General features: G+C 39.1%; 1 protein-coding gene across 3 annotated transcripts in view; it reads left to right on the top strand.

Annotated features, from left to right (window-relative positions):
* LOC120298427 (zinc finger protein 277-like) overlaps window positions 1–9,930 on the top strand; it is an 81,547-nt gene extending 71,617 nt beyond the window's left edge. Inside the window, exon 6 of one of the 3 annotated variants that reach the window (XM_039322191.1) lies at window positions 7,851–9,930. In XM_039322191.1, the coding sequence (XP_039178125.1) occupies window positions 7,851–8,016 (166 nt within the window). In that variant the 3' untranslated portion in view covers window positions 8,017–9,930. The remainder of the gene's footprint in view (window positions 1–7,850) is intronic. The other 2 variants (XM_039322188.1, XM_039322189.1) reach the window with 2 other exon arrangements.
* Window positions 9,931–14,091: the final 4,161 nt, after the last annotated feature.

Genomic DNA, 14,091 nt, shown 5'->3' with positions numbered 1-14,091 from the left:
AGGATCTTCTATTAGTTTGGGCAATTCTTTCCTAGATTGCCTGATTTCAAAAGCTGTTAGGGGGGGACAATTCCCCCCCCTTGGAGAGGGGTTTTCCCCTCTCTTGTCACCTTCCAAACTGTAGGAACCTGAAGAAATGCATAGCTTTCTACTTAACTCTTTCACACAAAATAGCAGGTCAGAGTTCTCGCCTTTCATCCTGGCCAGGCATAAAACTTCACACAGCTCCTTTCTTTCTCTCTCTCTCTCTTTCCCTCTCTTCCATCTGATTATTTCCATTCTTTTAACACCTTCCATTGTCCTTCTAATTACTAAGAAACTAGCCTTCTTCATCCTTTCTTGCTTTTACACCAGACACAAAAAAATTCCAAATGCTTCACCCCAGGCAAAACAATCATTCTTATTTTCAAGGAACTTTTTCAAAACCAATGAGCTCCATTTCCCAATTTTCCTTTTGGAATAAGACGTTGTTTTGTATATTACTATTAGAGGGTCTCTCCCTCCCCTCCCCCAGGTCTTTAGAAATGAGTCAATATAAACACACAAACATACAGACCATTAAACATCATTTCCACTTTAAATTTCCACTTTTACTCTCTTGGGGCAACTTGTGGCTTGTTCTCCAGGCAGTAGGGAAATGCAAGGAGCGTTTCTGATAGACCTTAACTACTGCCTATCCATTCCCCACCGCTCTATGTCAAGCTGAGAAGCCCAATTTAATTTATTGGCTGGCCAAACATGTACTTAGGCCAAATATATACTGTAATGTATCATCCTTCCTTTGTTCAAATGCCTTGTTTAAAGCATTGACTTAAAATACTCCAACATTCTCCCTAAGGGATGCCCATCTCCCTAAGGGATTCATTCCGGAATGTAAATACCTTTCCTCTTTTTCCTTATTGGCCGGCACACTGGCCGGGGAGGCATCCCTCCTCTTTAAACTCTTATTGCCCATTAACACCCCTCTGATATATAGATACCCCTCTCGTATCTAACCTGGCAGGCTGAGTTGAAGTCCTTTCTTAAGTTGGCCGACTTTCCCTTAGGTTTTCACTGGTCCTGGCTTTCCATCTCGGGATCTCCAATTCTTCCTTGTTTGAGCAGGGGCAATCCGACCTTTAGGGCTGGGAAAAACTTACCCAGGTGCGCACTCCCCTTTCAAATATCCCCGGCTGCCAAAGATGGAACGGATGCAAATCCCGGACGAGCCCCCAAGGCTGTTATGTGCTCCTGACTACTTTCCTTTGTGACCAGAGGCAAGCTCGCCTGACCAATAACCAGCCAAGACACAGTGAAGGCCTTTTGTTTCGTTTATTGCAATAAGCGGGGAGAGAAGCTATCAAAGCTTGGTTCTCTCCAAAGTTTTAACCCAAAATATCTCCTTCTTTTATTCATCCCTATCACCGGCCGCTACAGCCCTCCTCTTTCCCCATTGGCTGAGGTAGTATGAGGTTACACTCTTTCCGACCGCCTATACACATTTCCTGGTAACATATTAAATCATATTCACATATACAATAAGAATAAGAAAAATTAGACATTTAAATGGTTATTTTAAACTCAGTAGATATTTATGTCCCCATTTTAAACAATACGTTCCTTTCCTGCTTTTCAATTCAGTGTGCCTCTCTTCTTATCTTATTTGGCTTAGTTTCCTATTTTCCCATTCAGCCTGTCCAGGAAGGCTAGCCATTTATTTATTTATTTATGAGACTTATATACTGCTTTAAATGCAAGCACTCTCTAAGCGGTGTACACCAGTAAGCAGTGTATATATATACTTACATTTCCCCCAACAATCTGGGTCCTCATTTTACCTATCCCAGAAGGATGGAAGGCTGAGTCAACCTTGAGCCGGTGAGATTTGAACCGCTGACCTGCTGAACACAGTCAGCTAAAGTGGCCTGCAGTACTGCACTCTAACTGCTGCGCCACCTCGGCTCATCATTTCCTATATATTTTTATGGCTTCTTTTCTTCCTTTCTCAGACCCAACTATTTTTGCCTATATGGTTTATCTTACTTCCTTTATGTTATCTCTTCCTGACTCTCACCATTTGTATTTTTCTATTCAATTAGTTTCCATTGTATTGTAGATTTAACTGACTCTGAAGATTTATCATATTGATGCATATTTATCAATATTATAACTCCAAGCTTGAAAGATTTATGTAATGAAGTCTTCACACAGACAAAAATACCGGACTCATGGACTGAAGCTAATATTACTTTGATACCTAAAAAAGATACTGATCTTACACTAATTAAAAATTATAGACCAATATCGCTAATAAATGTGGATTATAAAATCTTTGCTGCAATAATGGCAGAAAGAATGAAAAACTTTTTGACTGAATTCATTCACTCAGATCAAAACGGTTTCCTACCAAAAAGACAGATAAAGAACAATTTGAGGATTATTTTAAATGTCTTGGAATATTATAAAATCCATCCAGGGAACCAGATGGAACTTATATTTCTTGATGCACAAAAAGCTTTTGATAATTTAAACTGGCAATTTATGTTTCAACAACTTGGTTAGAATTTTAACAAAGCAATTCACGCAATTTATAAGAAACAAACAGCAAGAATACTTTCAAATGGAGATTATACAGATAGATTTGATATTTAAAAAGGTACCAGACAGGGATGTCCACTGTCTCCCCTGTTATTTATCCTTACATTAGAGGTACTGGCAAGAAATATTAGACAAGATACAGAAATTAAAGGTCTAGAGATTAAAGACCAGAAATATAAACTATAGGCTTTTGCAGATGACTTGGTTTTTATTTTAGAGGAACCATTGGAAACAGCCGATAAACTCTTGCAGAAAATTGAGAAATTTGGAGAAGTGGCTGGACTGAAAATAAATAGGGAAAAGACTAAAGTATTAACAAACCTAACAGATAAACAAAAAATTCAACTTGCTAAAATGACAAACCTTCAAATAGTTAAAAAAGTCAAATATTTGGGCATTTATTTAAGTGCAAAATATACTACATTAAAAGAAGATAATTATGAGAGATTAATGAAATAAATAAAAATAGACTTGGAAAGGTGAGAAAATCTTCAATTATCACTCCTAGGAAGAATAGCGACAATCAAGATGAAAATTTTACCAAAGCTAATTTTTCTATTTCAAACAGTTCCTGTTAAACTGAGTAAGAATTTTTTTGATGATCTAAATGCAATGATTTTAAGATTTATATGGCAAAGAAAAAAAGCTAGAATCAAATGTAAACTGTTACAAGAAGCTAGAGGGGGCTTTGGACTTCCAGATTGGAGACTTTATTGTCAAGCAGCTATTCTGCTTTGGTTCAAAGAATGGATTGTATTGAGAAATAAAAGATTGCTTTATTTAGAGGGACACGATCTTCAACTAGGTTGGCATGCTTTTATATGGTATGAGAAAACTAAAGCGCATACTTTCAAAATCATGCTATAAGAAACATACTACTCTCAGAATGGGAGAAAATTAAACATAAAATATATATGAAAATACCTGAGTGGCTTTCAACAATGGAAGCATTTGCTTACCCAAACCTGATTAACTATGATAAACTGGTTAGTTATAAAGATATTTTGGACAAAGATGGAAAACTTAAGGACAGGCGAACTCTTCAACAACAAGGTATTGACTTAACATGGTGGTCCTATTTGCAAATTCAAACAAGATACGAAAAAGATATAAAATCAACAGGATTTTACAAAGAACAGACTCCATTAGATAAAATTTTGTTAAAAACAGATGAGAATTTGATTAAGAAACTATAAATTTCTTTTAAACTGGAAAATGGAAGAAGAACAAGTGAAAGAAACAATGATAGTATGGGCAAAGAACTTTGGATATTCTATAGACTTAGAAGACTGTCAAAAACTTTGGGATAAAAATATTAAGCTTACAAAAGCAGCAGCATATAAAGAAAACTTATACAAGATGTTTTACAGATGGCATATGACACCAGTTCACTTAGCAAAAATGTTTAAAAATGTTTCAAATACTTGTTGGAAATGTAAACAACAGCTAGGCACATATTACCATGCCTGGTGGATATGCCCTAATGCTAAGAAATATTGGTCTAAGCCCCATAGATGGTTGGAAAAGATGATGAAAATACAGATAGAATTTAAACCGGAATTGTTTTTGCTAGGAATATTAAGACCTAATTATGGTAAAGAGAATGACTACTTGATACTGCATGTTTCAACACCTGCAAGGATAGTATTTGCCCAATTTTGGAAAAATGAGAATCTACCATCTGACCAGGCTATAATTACTGAAATGTTAGAGTGTGCAGAAATGGATAGATTAACATTGGAGATGAAAGAAAAAGATGATTCAGTTTATTTTAAAACTTGGGAAAATTTTTATCAATGGTTAGAGACGCATTAGAATCTGAAAAGGACTTAATATTTTAGAATAGATGATTGATTTTTTAACTGAGTTATAATTTATAGGTTGATAACATCTTTATTTTTAGTGATTTAGTGATTTCTAACCGTTAATGTTAATAATCATGACTAGTTGAGATTTTATTATTCATGTTTATTTACATAGATGAATTTATTTGTTTACTAATTGTTAGTAATATGGTTATAGTTAATCCTATTTTAAAAATGGTTGAGTATGATATTTACTCATTATGATCCAGACGGTAGCTTGTTTGTTAAAATATGTGATTATTGTACCTATCCTTATTCCATCCTAAATCCCCCATCCCTTTCCCCCCCCATACCCGCATTGTTCCTACTTTTTCCTTATTTATATAAACTTAATAAAATATTTTAAAAAAAAGAACTCTGGGATGTAATCTGTTGGGTCCTGGTGATTTATATTTGTCAAGGTCAGAGAGGTGTTCTCTTACCATTTTCTTGCTTATTTTAATTTTTGTTTCTAGTTTTGCAGTGGGTTTTTTTTTTTTTTTTTTTTTTGGTGTGTTGGGCTATAGTTTCTTTTTGTGTGAAGACTGATGCTTTCTCCATTGCCTGTTGTTTCCTTGCCATCTTCTCTCTTTAGTGCAGGGCTTTTCAACCTTTTCACCCATTGTACCACTTTTAGGATACGGCAGTATCCGAGTACCACCAGTTGCCTAGCAAGGTGTCAAAAACTTGATGACCCCCCCCCAAAAAAAGGAAAAAAGTGATAAAGTACAGGTAGTCCTCGACTTACAACAGTTTGCTTAGTGAGTGTTTGAAGTTACATTGGCATTAAAAAAGTGCCCCCCGAGCCACAGCCGAGCAAGACACCTGCCTGTCCACCAGGCGGCGTTCTTCCTCCTGTCCGAGGTTTTCATTGTTTTGAGCATTTCTGTTGAGGATTGGCAGTGGGGTGTGGGGTGTTTGGTTTTTATTTCCCCCCCCCCCGTCTGCTGGGTGGTTGCAGCAGGTTTTGGTCACTTCACATGACCCTGGGACACTGTTACCATCATAAATATGAATCAGTTGCTAAGCATCTGAATGTAAATCACAAGACCCTGGAGATGCTGCAACTTTCCAGCTGATTGGCGCTTCTTCTGGGCTCAGCAGAAGCACCAGGATCAGTGCCGAGCTCCAGCTGGAGCCTGGCATTGATCCTGGCACTTCCACTGAGCCCTGACAGCCCCGAAGAAGGGCTGATCTTGGCGCTTCCGCTGAGCCCTGACACCCCTGCAGCTCCAGCCATCTCTCGCTCAGGCTAGTGCGGTGCTGCCACCGGTTCAGCTCATTCCCCTCCCCTGCTACTTTTCTAGGATGGTCGTGTACCACCTACCAGGTGCCAATGTATCACAGGTGGTACCCGTACCACTAGTTGAAAAGCCCTGCTTTAGTGGACCTACAATTTCGTTGACTTTTTTCTTGTTAATAGGTTGGAAGAAACTTTATTATCCTTGATTTCTGTTGCAAATCTTTATTCATTCTGAATAAAGATTTGCTTTCCTGATTTCATCTTTGCATGTTTTGGCTGTCTGCTCATAATTGGCCTTAGTTATGTGCCCCTCTTTCCATTTTTTTGTATTTGACCTTTTTGTCTTTCAGTTGTCAGAGAGATATTTGTGCAGCCATGCTGGTTTCTTCTTGAATTTCTTGTTTTTCTTTTTCTTGTGCTAGTCTGGGCTTTTATGAACACATTTTTCAGAGTTTCCCACGCTTCTTCGGTTGTTTTCCCCTTTAGGATTTTCATTCATGGGATCATTCCTAGGTACTCTCTGAGTTTGTTAAAGTCAGCTCTTTTGAAGTTTAAGACATTCGTTGGGTTGTTTTCTATTACTAGTGTTCGCATTATATTAAATTTCAGTATGATGTGGTCACTTTCACCCAAGGTTCCAGAAACTTCAACTCTCTCTATCACTTCTTCTCTATTAGTAAGAATTAAGTCCAGTATAGCTTTAAGTCTAATTCGTTCCTCCACCTTTTGTGTGACAAAGTTGTCTGCTAGGTTGGTTAACAATCTGTTTGATCTCCCACTCACTGCAGAGTTTGTCTCCCAGCTGATATCTGGGTAGTTGAAGTCTCCCATTACTACTATGGTATGCTTCCTACATACTGTACATTTGTTAACTGGTTGGGAAAGAGTCTATCTATTTCTTCTGATTGGTTGAGTGACCTGTAGTATACCCTTATGGCAATGTCACTTTTTTTCCTTTTATATGGACCCATATAGATTCTGGAGGGCCTTTATCTTTGATCATGTGCATTTCTGTAGATACGTAGTATTCTCTTACATATAGTGCAACTTCCCCTCCTCTTTTTGTACTTCTGTTTCTTTTGAACAATTAGTATCCATCCATCAATCCATTCCAGTCATGGGTTTTGTCCCACCAGGTTTCTGTAATGCCAACTATGTCATACCCATACTATTGCTTCTAGTTCACCCTGTTTATTCCCCAAGCTTTGAGCATTAGTATATAAACATTTAAGGCTTTTATGTCTGTCTATGTGTATGTTTCCCAGAGCTCCTGATTGTCGTTTGATTTTTTCTTTTTTCTCATCACTCCCTACTTTTTTTATTTGTTTTCTTGGGATTTATGATTGGTTTTGTGTTCTAGAGATTCTAATGATTGGTCATCTTTCCCCCTCAGTTTTAGGTTAAAGCCCTTCTAATGAGTTGGGCCAGTCTTTTTCTGAGTAGATTTTCCCCTGTTTTCATGAGGTGCAGCCCATCCCTTGCCAAGAGTCCGTTGCATAGGAAATGCAGAGCATGGTCCAGGAAACCGAAGTTTTCTTGGCAACACAAACCCTTTAGCCAGTGGTTTATTTCTAGAATTCTTTTTTCCCTCAGTGGGTGTTGGCCTTTTGTTGGGAGTACTGATGAGAACACTACTTGTGCTCCTAGCTGCTTAACTTTATTGTCTAGTTACTTTATTAATTTTATTGCCTATTTTTGTGGGTTGGTTATAATATAAGTCATATTTGAGCCTAGATTCCAGGCACTCTAATTTTTATTTTTAGATTTTTTTTATCCCGTCTTTTTTTCATATGCAGCTCATGGCACAAACATATCAATACTCTTTCCTTCTGTTTTTCCCTTATAAGTGAGTTGGGCTAAGAGAGAGAGAGACTGATTGGCTCAAAGTCACCCAGCTGGTTTTTCATACCTAAGGTGGAATTAGAATTCAGTTTCCTGGTTTATAGGCTAATACCTTAACCATTACATTAAACTGCCTCTCCAGTTTATCAATTGAACAGAGTTGATTTTAGATGCTGCAGAGGTTGCTTGAATGATTTATTAATAAAAGTTTTCTTAAATAGCTTTCTGATGCTGGTAAAGAGTGTCTTACATATTTAAAAATGAACCACTTTGATTAACATCACAAGTAATTTTGCTAATTGATAGTATTATAATAATTTCATTTTTCTTTTGCTAACTCTTAGTTTCCAATGTTTATACTGTGAAAAAACATTCGAGGATAAGAACAAACTCAAGGACCACATGAGGAAGAAGCAACATCGTAAAATCAATGCTAAAAACCAAGAATATGATAGATTTTATATTATTAATTATTTGGTAAGTTGTATGTATACATATATATTTAACTGATATTTCCTTTTAATTATGTTGAATTCATACCAAGTTATATTTTAGATCATCAATAAAATACCAACTATTAATGTTCTTCATGCACAGACCAGTAATCATTTAACTGGATTCAATCAATCAAATGACTTTGTTTCAGTTTTTGACTAACTAAAAGTGGCTATTATTGGCTGTTAATTTGGGGCTACAGAATCAATTGTAGGGTTACAAAATCAATTGTAGGATTAACAGCTATATTTAAGAACAGCCTATGCTTTTAAGGCAATTGCTACAAAACTGTAGTAATGACATAAATTATAAAAGCTACTGTGAAATGACTATGGAACTCAGAACTCAATTATAATGCTATAAAATCATATCAGATTATAATTTTTAGATTTTAAAAAAACTAAGTTTATCAATTTTAAAATAATAACTATAAGCATAGTAAAAATAAGGTATAAGAAATGATTCTGTGTTATCTGTAACATACCATAACTGTTGGGAATTGAGAATTTTACACACGATTATGTCTTTTTGTTTCTGTTATTCAGAATTAAAGTACTTTTTCCTTGTTGTTAACCTTTACCTTAGAATTAATGTCAAGAAATCGTCCCACCTTTTTGAATTAATGGATGCTTGACTAATTGCTTGGCATCCGTAGGTAGTTGATATATACTTATATAAATACTCTCAGGTTCCAAATCTTTATTAGTTAATACAATGTATTACAATTCTTCATTTGAGAACTCTTGCAAATAATTAATATTCACCTAGCAATATTTTAAGTTGTTTAGAATAAATATAGTAGGTGTACAAAACATGTACTATGTTTCAGTCCTAGTAATTTGTGAGGTTTAGATCCTGTTGACATTTCTGGATTCATAAAATGAAGAGGTAATTTGTTTGAATATAAATACTTTGCCATTTTATAATTTTAGGCAATATGTATTCCTCCTGCATTAAATCACATGTTTTAAATTGGCAATAAAAGGCCAAGCTCCTGTCACAATGTCCAAAGATCACATAGTAGCTATGTATTCATTTTTTTGCTGGATCACTTGCAATACCTACAGAAATCAAAGTAAAAATTCCCAGTGATAAAACTGAAAGTCAGGAAAGTTAATCTATACCACCAGATTATGTACCTTGTTCATTCTTAAGTATTGATACATGTGTGTCTGTATGTGTATCAGTTAGGTTGAACTGTCTTTGGTTAAAATTCCCTGCAGGGCAGTTTACAAAATAGCCTCTGTGTAGTCTCAGTATGCCAAGAGAAAGAAGCAAGCATGCAATAAGAATTACCATCTGTGAGCATGTATATAGAGAGTGAGGTAGCATCATCCTCTTTTCGCTTTTATGACTTCAGTGAGAAGGAAAACCTATTGCCCTTTGGTGTTTTCTATATTGGGCCATCTGCCAGGACTATCTGTCTGATACAATTGATCTTTGCATCCTTCTAACAGAACAAAAAGATAAGCCATTAAACAACCCAAAATTGCAAAATTATCTTAGAGCTGGAAAAAACCAAGAATTAATTAAATTTCTGAAACATTTTGATATCATTACACCACAAGCCCTTTAGAAGAGAAGAACATGTCAGACCTGCCCCACTTTTTGACTTCTGCCAGAAGAAGGGCAGCAGGATCTCACTAGAGCTCCTGCAAATTCTCCAGCACTGGAAATGGAGAATCCACCACTGGGTTTAGATTGTATTCCTGCCCAATCAGATCAAGTCAGCTAAAGCTGCCACGCCCATCCTGGACCATAGAGATCCCAGTCTTGACTTGATCTTGCCCAGGATAGACATGCAGATTTGGCTCTAGGCAGGTACAGTCTCTGTAAGGACCCACCCCACTTTGCATTTTAAGAAGACAGAACTCTTGGAATAATTCTTCCAACAGGAATCCTTTATTAAGAAAAAGTGGTTGCAGGCGTGCTAGACAGGACTTGGGGTTCAAGCTCTCCCATTCGAGGTTTTAAGGGGTTCCCCAGTAGTCCCACCCAATCACCCCCCTCTTCCAGTGACAGTTTCAGGCATCACAATCCCACCCCCTTTTCTCCTTTCTTCCGTCTGGATGGAGACTTCAGATAAACTACATGAAAGGTAAATAGCCTCCTTTGTTATGATGAGGCCTTTTGGTGCTAACCACCTTCAAACTCTTTGAAGTTGCAATACACACATTCAGTTCCTTAGAAGTATACTGAAGGAAGTGAGGGCCATAAAGCCCCTTTGTTCTCCCCCTTCTCTCCCTCTTATGGCAGAATCCAGAGAAGGCAGAATTGGGGTTTTCTATATTTGATAACTAAAGATGAAATATAATTGGATTCTGACATCCGGCCCCCTCAAAAATAAGAGAGATCCACCTGGAAGAAACAAAACAGGTATAAAAGTTAGTCAGGCTTGTTAGGGTACTCTGTGTGAAAACTTCTTCAATAGCTTCGGGGCTCTGACATGACGTTTATGGACCCACTCGTTTTGTGAGGGAGGGAGGTGTTTCCAGGCAACTAGGTACTGAGTTGCTCCATGATATCTCCTAGAGTCAAGGATCTCCTTTATTTCGAAGTGTTGTTCGCCCTCCACCGTGATTGGAGGTGGGGGGGGGATTTTTGGCCGTAGAGGTGACTGATGCTCTCTTTTCAGCAAGCTGCAATGAAAAATTGGGTGTATTTGCCTGAGATTTTTGGGTAATTCTAATTCTACTGTTACTGGGTTTATGATTCTTTTAATTGGAAAAGGCCCTATATATTTTGGTCCAAGTTTTTTACAGGGCTGTAGGGACTTTAGGTATTTTGTAGATAAGTACACCATTTCTCCTATAATGAATGGTGTAGGCTCAACCCTTTTTTTTATCGGCTTGTGCTTTGTATGCCTGCCTAGCTTCATCTAGTGCTTTTCTAACTATTGGCCAGGTGTTTTGTAGTTTTTCCATCCATTCTTTCAGTGAAGGGATCGTTGGTTCGTTTGGGGTTAATTCTGGCATGGGGTTGAAACTTTGACCGTTGGCTATTTGAAAAGGAGTGTAGCCTGTGCTGGAGTGGACTGCATTATTGTAGGCAACTTCTGCAAAAGGAAGTAAGTCCGTCCAATCACTCTGTTGGAAATTTAAAAAACATCTCAAATATTGCTCAAGTACTGAATGACAACGTTCCGTTTGTCCATCTGTCTGAGGGTGATGGCTAGATGTCAGTCCCTGAGTGGTCCCTAAGAGGAATAAAAATTCCTTCCAAAATGCTGACGTAAATTGCACTCCCCTATCAGAGATGATGCGTTGGGGTGCCCCGTGCAATCTGTAAATGTGCTGGATGAGAAGTTTTGCTAAGGCCTTTGCAGTGGGAATCTTTTGGCAAGGGATAAAGTGCACCTGTTTGGAAAACAAGTCCGTGACTGTCCAGATAACAGTATTCCCATTGCTTTCTGGCAATTCCACTATAAAATCCATGGCTATTTCCCTCCAGGGGGCTGAGGGATTTGCCACTGGTTGTAATAGCCCTGGTGATTTCCCTTGCAACCTCTGCACAAGATGCACAAGTTGGGCAGCTGGCAATATAACTTTCTATGTCCTTTTTCATGGATGGCCACCAAAATTGCCGTTTAATTAAATGTAAAGTTTTTACAAATCCAAAATGCCCTGCTGATTTGTGTCATGGCAAAGGTGCATGAAAGTTACTCTTTGAGTTGTTGGTATATATAACTTTTCCCCTACCCAAGGCAACCCGTCTCTCATTGTGCACACATTTTTGTTTTTCTGGAACCAATCATCGTTTCCAAAATTTTTATGAATTCAATCACAGTTTGGCTTCCAGTTGTGGTTTTATTTGGGCTTGGGTTCTTGTGGTTACTGGTGCTGCCAGTTGTGACTCTGCCATTATTGCTCTAGAGTCTGTGGTTCGTGCGCTGTTATATTGGGGCATGTGAGATAGTGCATCTGCCAGGAAGTTCTTTCTTCCTGGTAAATGTTTGAGCTTAAATTGGAATTGGTGAAAATGCTGGGACCAGCGGGCTTGTTTGGGATTGAGTTTCCTGGGAGTTTTCAGGGCTTCTAAATTTTTGTGATCAGTCCATACATGGAAGGGGATTTTGTTGCCTTCCAGGAACTGTCGCCACGTGAGTAATGCCCAACGTATCCCATAAGCCTCATTCTCCCATACGGGCCAGCGCTGTTCTGTTTCCGTGAGTTTCTTGGATGTATATGCACAGGGTTGCAATACTGCATCATCATTTTCTTGTAATAGCACAGCCCCACTGCCACATCACTTGCATCTGCCTGTATTATGAAGGGTTTGTCCATGTCTGGGTGCCTTAGTACTGGTTCGGCAGAAAAAAGTCTCTTTAGTCTCTCAAACGCTGCTTGGCACTCCATTGTCCATGTTAGTGGATGGCTAGGTTTTACTGAGATGTTCCTTCGTTTTTAGTAAGTTAGTGAGGGGCAAGGCTATCTGTGCAAATGAGGGGATGAATTGGTCGGTTTTAAAAAATTTGCAAAAGCCCCAGGAAACTTTGTAGTTGCTTTCTTGATGGGGGTGGTGCCCATTCTAATACTGCTCTGACCTTCTCGGTCCATTTCAAGTGCCCTGTGTGATATGCGATAGCCAGGTAGTCTAATCCTTTCCATGCGTGGAATTCGCATTTTGAGGAGTTTGGCATATAGGTGGGTGGCTCGCAGTTTCTTTAAACCGCTCTGACGAGGTTGACATGTTCCTCTTGTGTTTCGGTGAAGATAAGAATGTCGTCCAAGTAAACAAGGACCCCCCTTAAACAGGTGCTCCCTTAGAACGTCATTGATTAATTGCATAAAGACTGCAGGGCCCCCTTGTAATCCAAATGGCAGACTTTGAATTGATAGCATCCCATGGGGCAGTTAAATGCGGTCTTCCATTCATCCCCTTCCTTAATTCTCACGCGATAGTAAGCTTCCCTTAGGTCTAGTTTAGAAAATTTTTTCCCTTTCGATAGGTGTGACAGCATGTCTTTCATGAGGGGCAGAGGGTATAGGTTGCTTTCACTGATTGTATTCAGGGCCCTATAATCCACGCATAAGCATAAAGAGCCATCCTTCTTCTCTCTAAAAAGGACCGGGGCAGCCACTTTAGGCTTAGCTGGTTCAATGAAACCTCTCTCCAGGTTTTTTTTATAAATCTTTCCATTTCCTCCTTCTCCTTTGGGCTCATGGAGTATAATCTGGGCTTCGGGAGTTTTGCCCCAGGCTTGAATTCAATGGTACAGTCTGTGGGTCGGTGGGGGGAAGCTCATTCGCCCTCTCCTCACTGAAGACTTCAGCAAGGTCTCTATATTCCTCTGGTATTTCTGTTAATCTTTTTTCCTCTCCTATGATGCTTTTTCTATTCTTGATTCTGGTAGCCTCCCTTGGGGTTTTAAGTCCATAGGGTCCCCCTTCGGGAATTTGATTTCTGTCGTCCTCCAATTTACCCAGGGGTTCCATTTTTTCAACCATTCCATCCCTAGAATCATTGGGCATTCCATAACTGGGGTCACCACAAACGTTAAGTCCTCTTCATGGTTGCCCAGGGAGAGATGTATTGGCAAAGTGGCTAGGGTAGCTGGCACCCCCCCTGCTATGGATCCATCTAGCTGGCCAAATGAGATTGGTTGTTCCAGTCTCCTGGATGGGATGCCCCGATTCCCCACTAGTGTTGGGCTAATGAGGAAGGGGTACAGCCAGAGTCTATTAAGGCTTTCACCTTTCAAGGCTTCGGGATGGGGGGGATTAATATAGTCACTGTTTTGAGATGGGTGTGATGCATCCACTTACCAGGGGTTCGCCCTCCGAGCTGTCATCTGAGGCATCCACCGGCCCTGTGGTGTAGGCTGGAGTCCTTTCCCCCTGGTGAGCAGAGGTGGGGGTTTCTGCAATTTCCATCATTCTCATAGCCGTTTCTTTTGGCTTAGCTGAATACTTTCCGGGTTTGTTGATTGGGGATCTGTCTGGGTTGTGCTGGGGGGGCCTTTGAGCGGCATTCTACAGCTCGATGCCCTTCTCTTCCGCACTTGAAACACCCCATTTGCTTCTTGGCTGTATCCGATGATTTCACCGGTTGGTGTGTCAGCTTAGGCGGGGGCGGCTCCATTGTTTTCCT

This window comes from Crotalus tigris, unplaced genomic scaffold (assembly GCF_016545835.1).
Source record: "Crotalus tigris isolate CLP2741 ecotype Arizona unplaced genomic scaffold, ASM1654583v1 scf7180000023869.103957, whole genome shotgun sequence".
NCBI lineage: Eukaryota > Metazoa > Chordata > Lepidosauria > Squamata > Viperidae > Crotalus > Crotalus tigris.
This window is presented reverse-complemented; position numbering and strand designations above follow the sequence as displayed.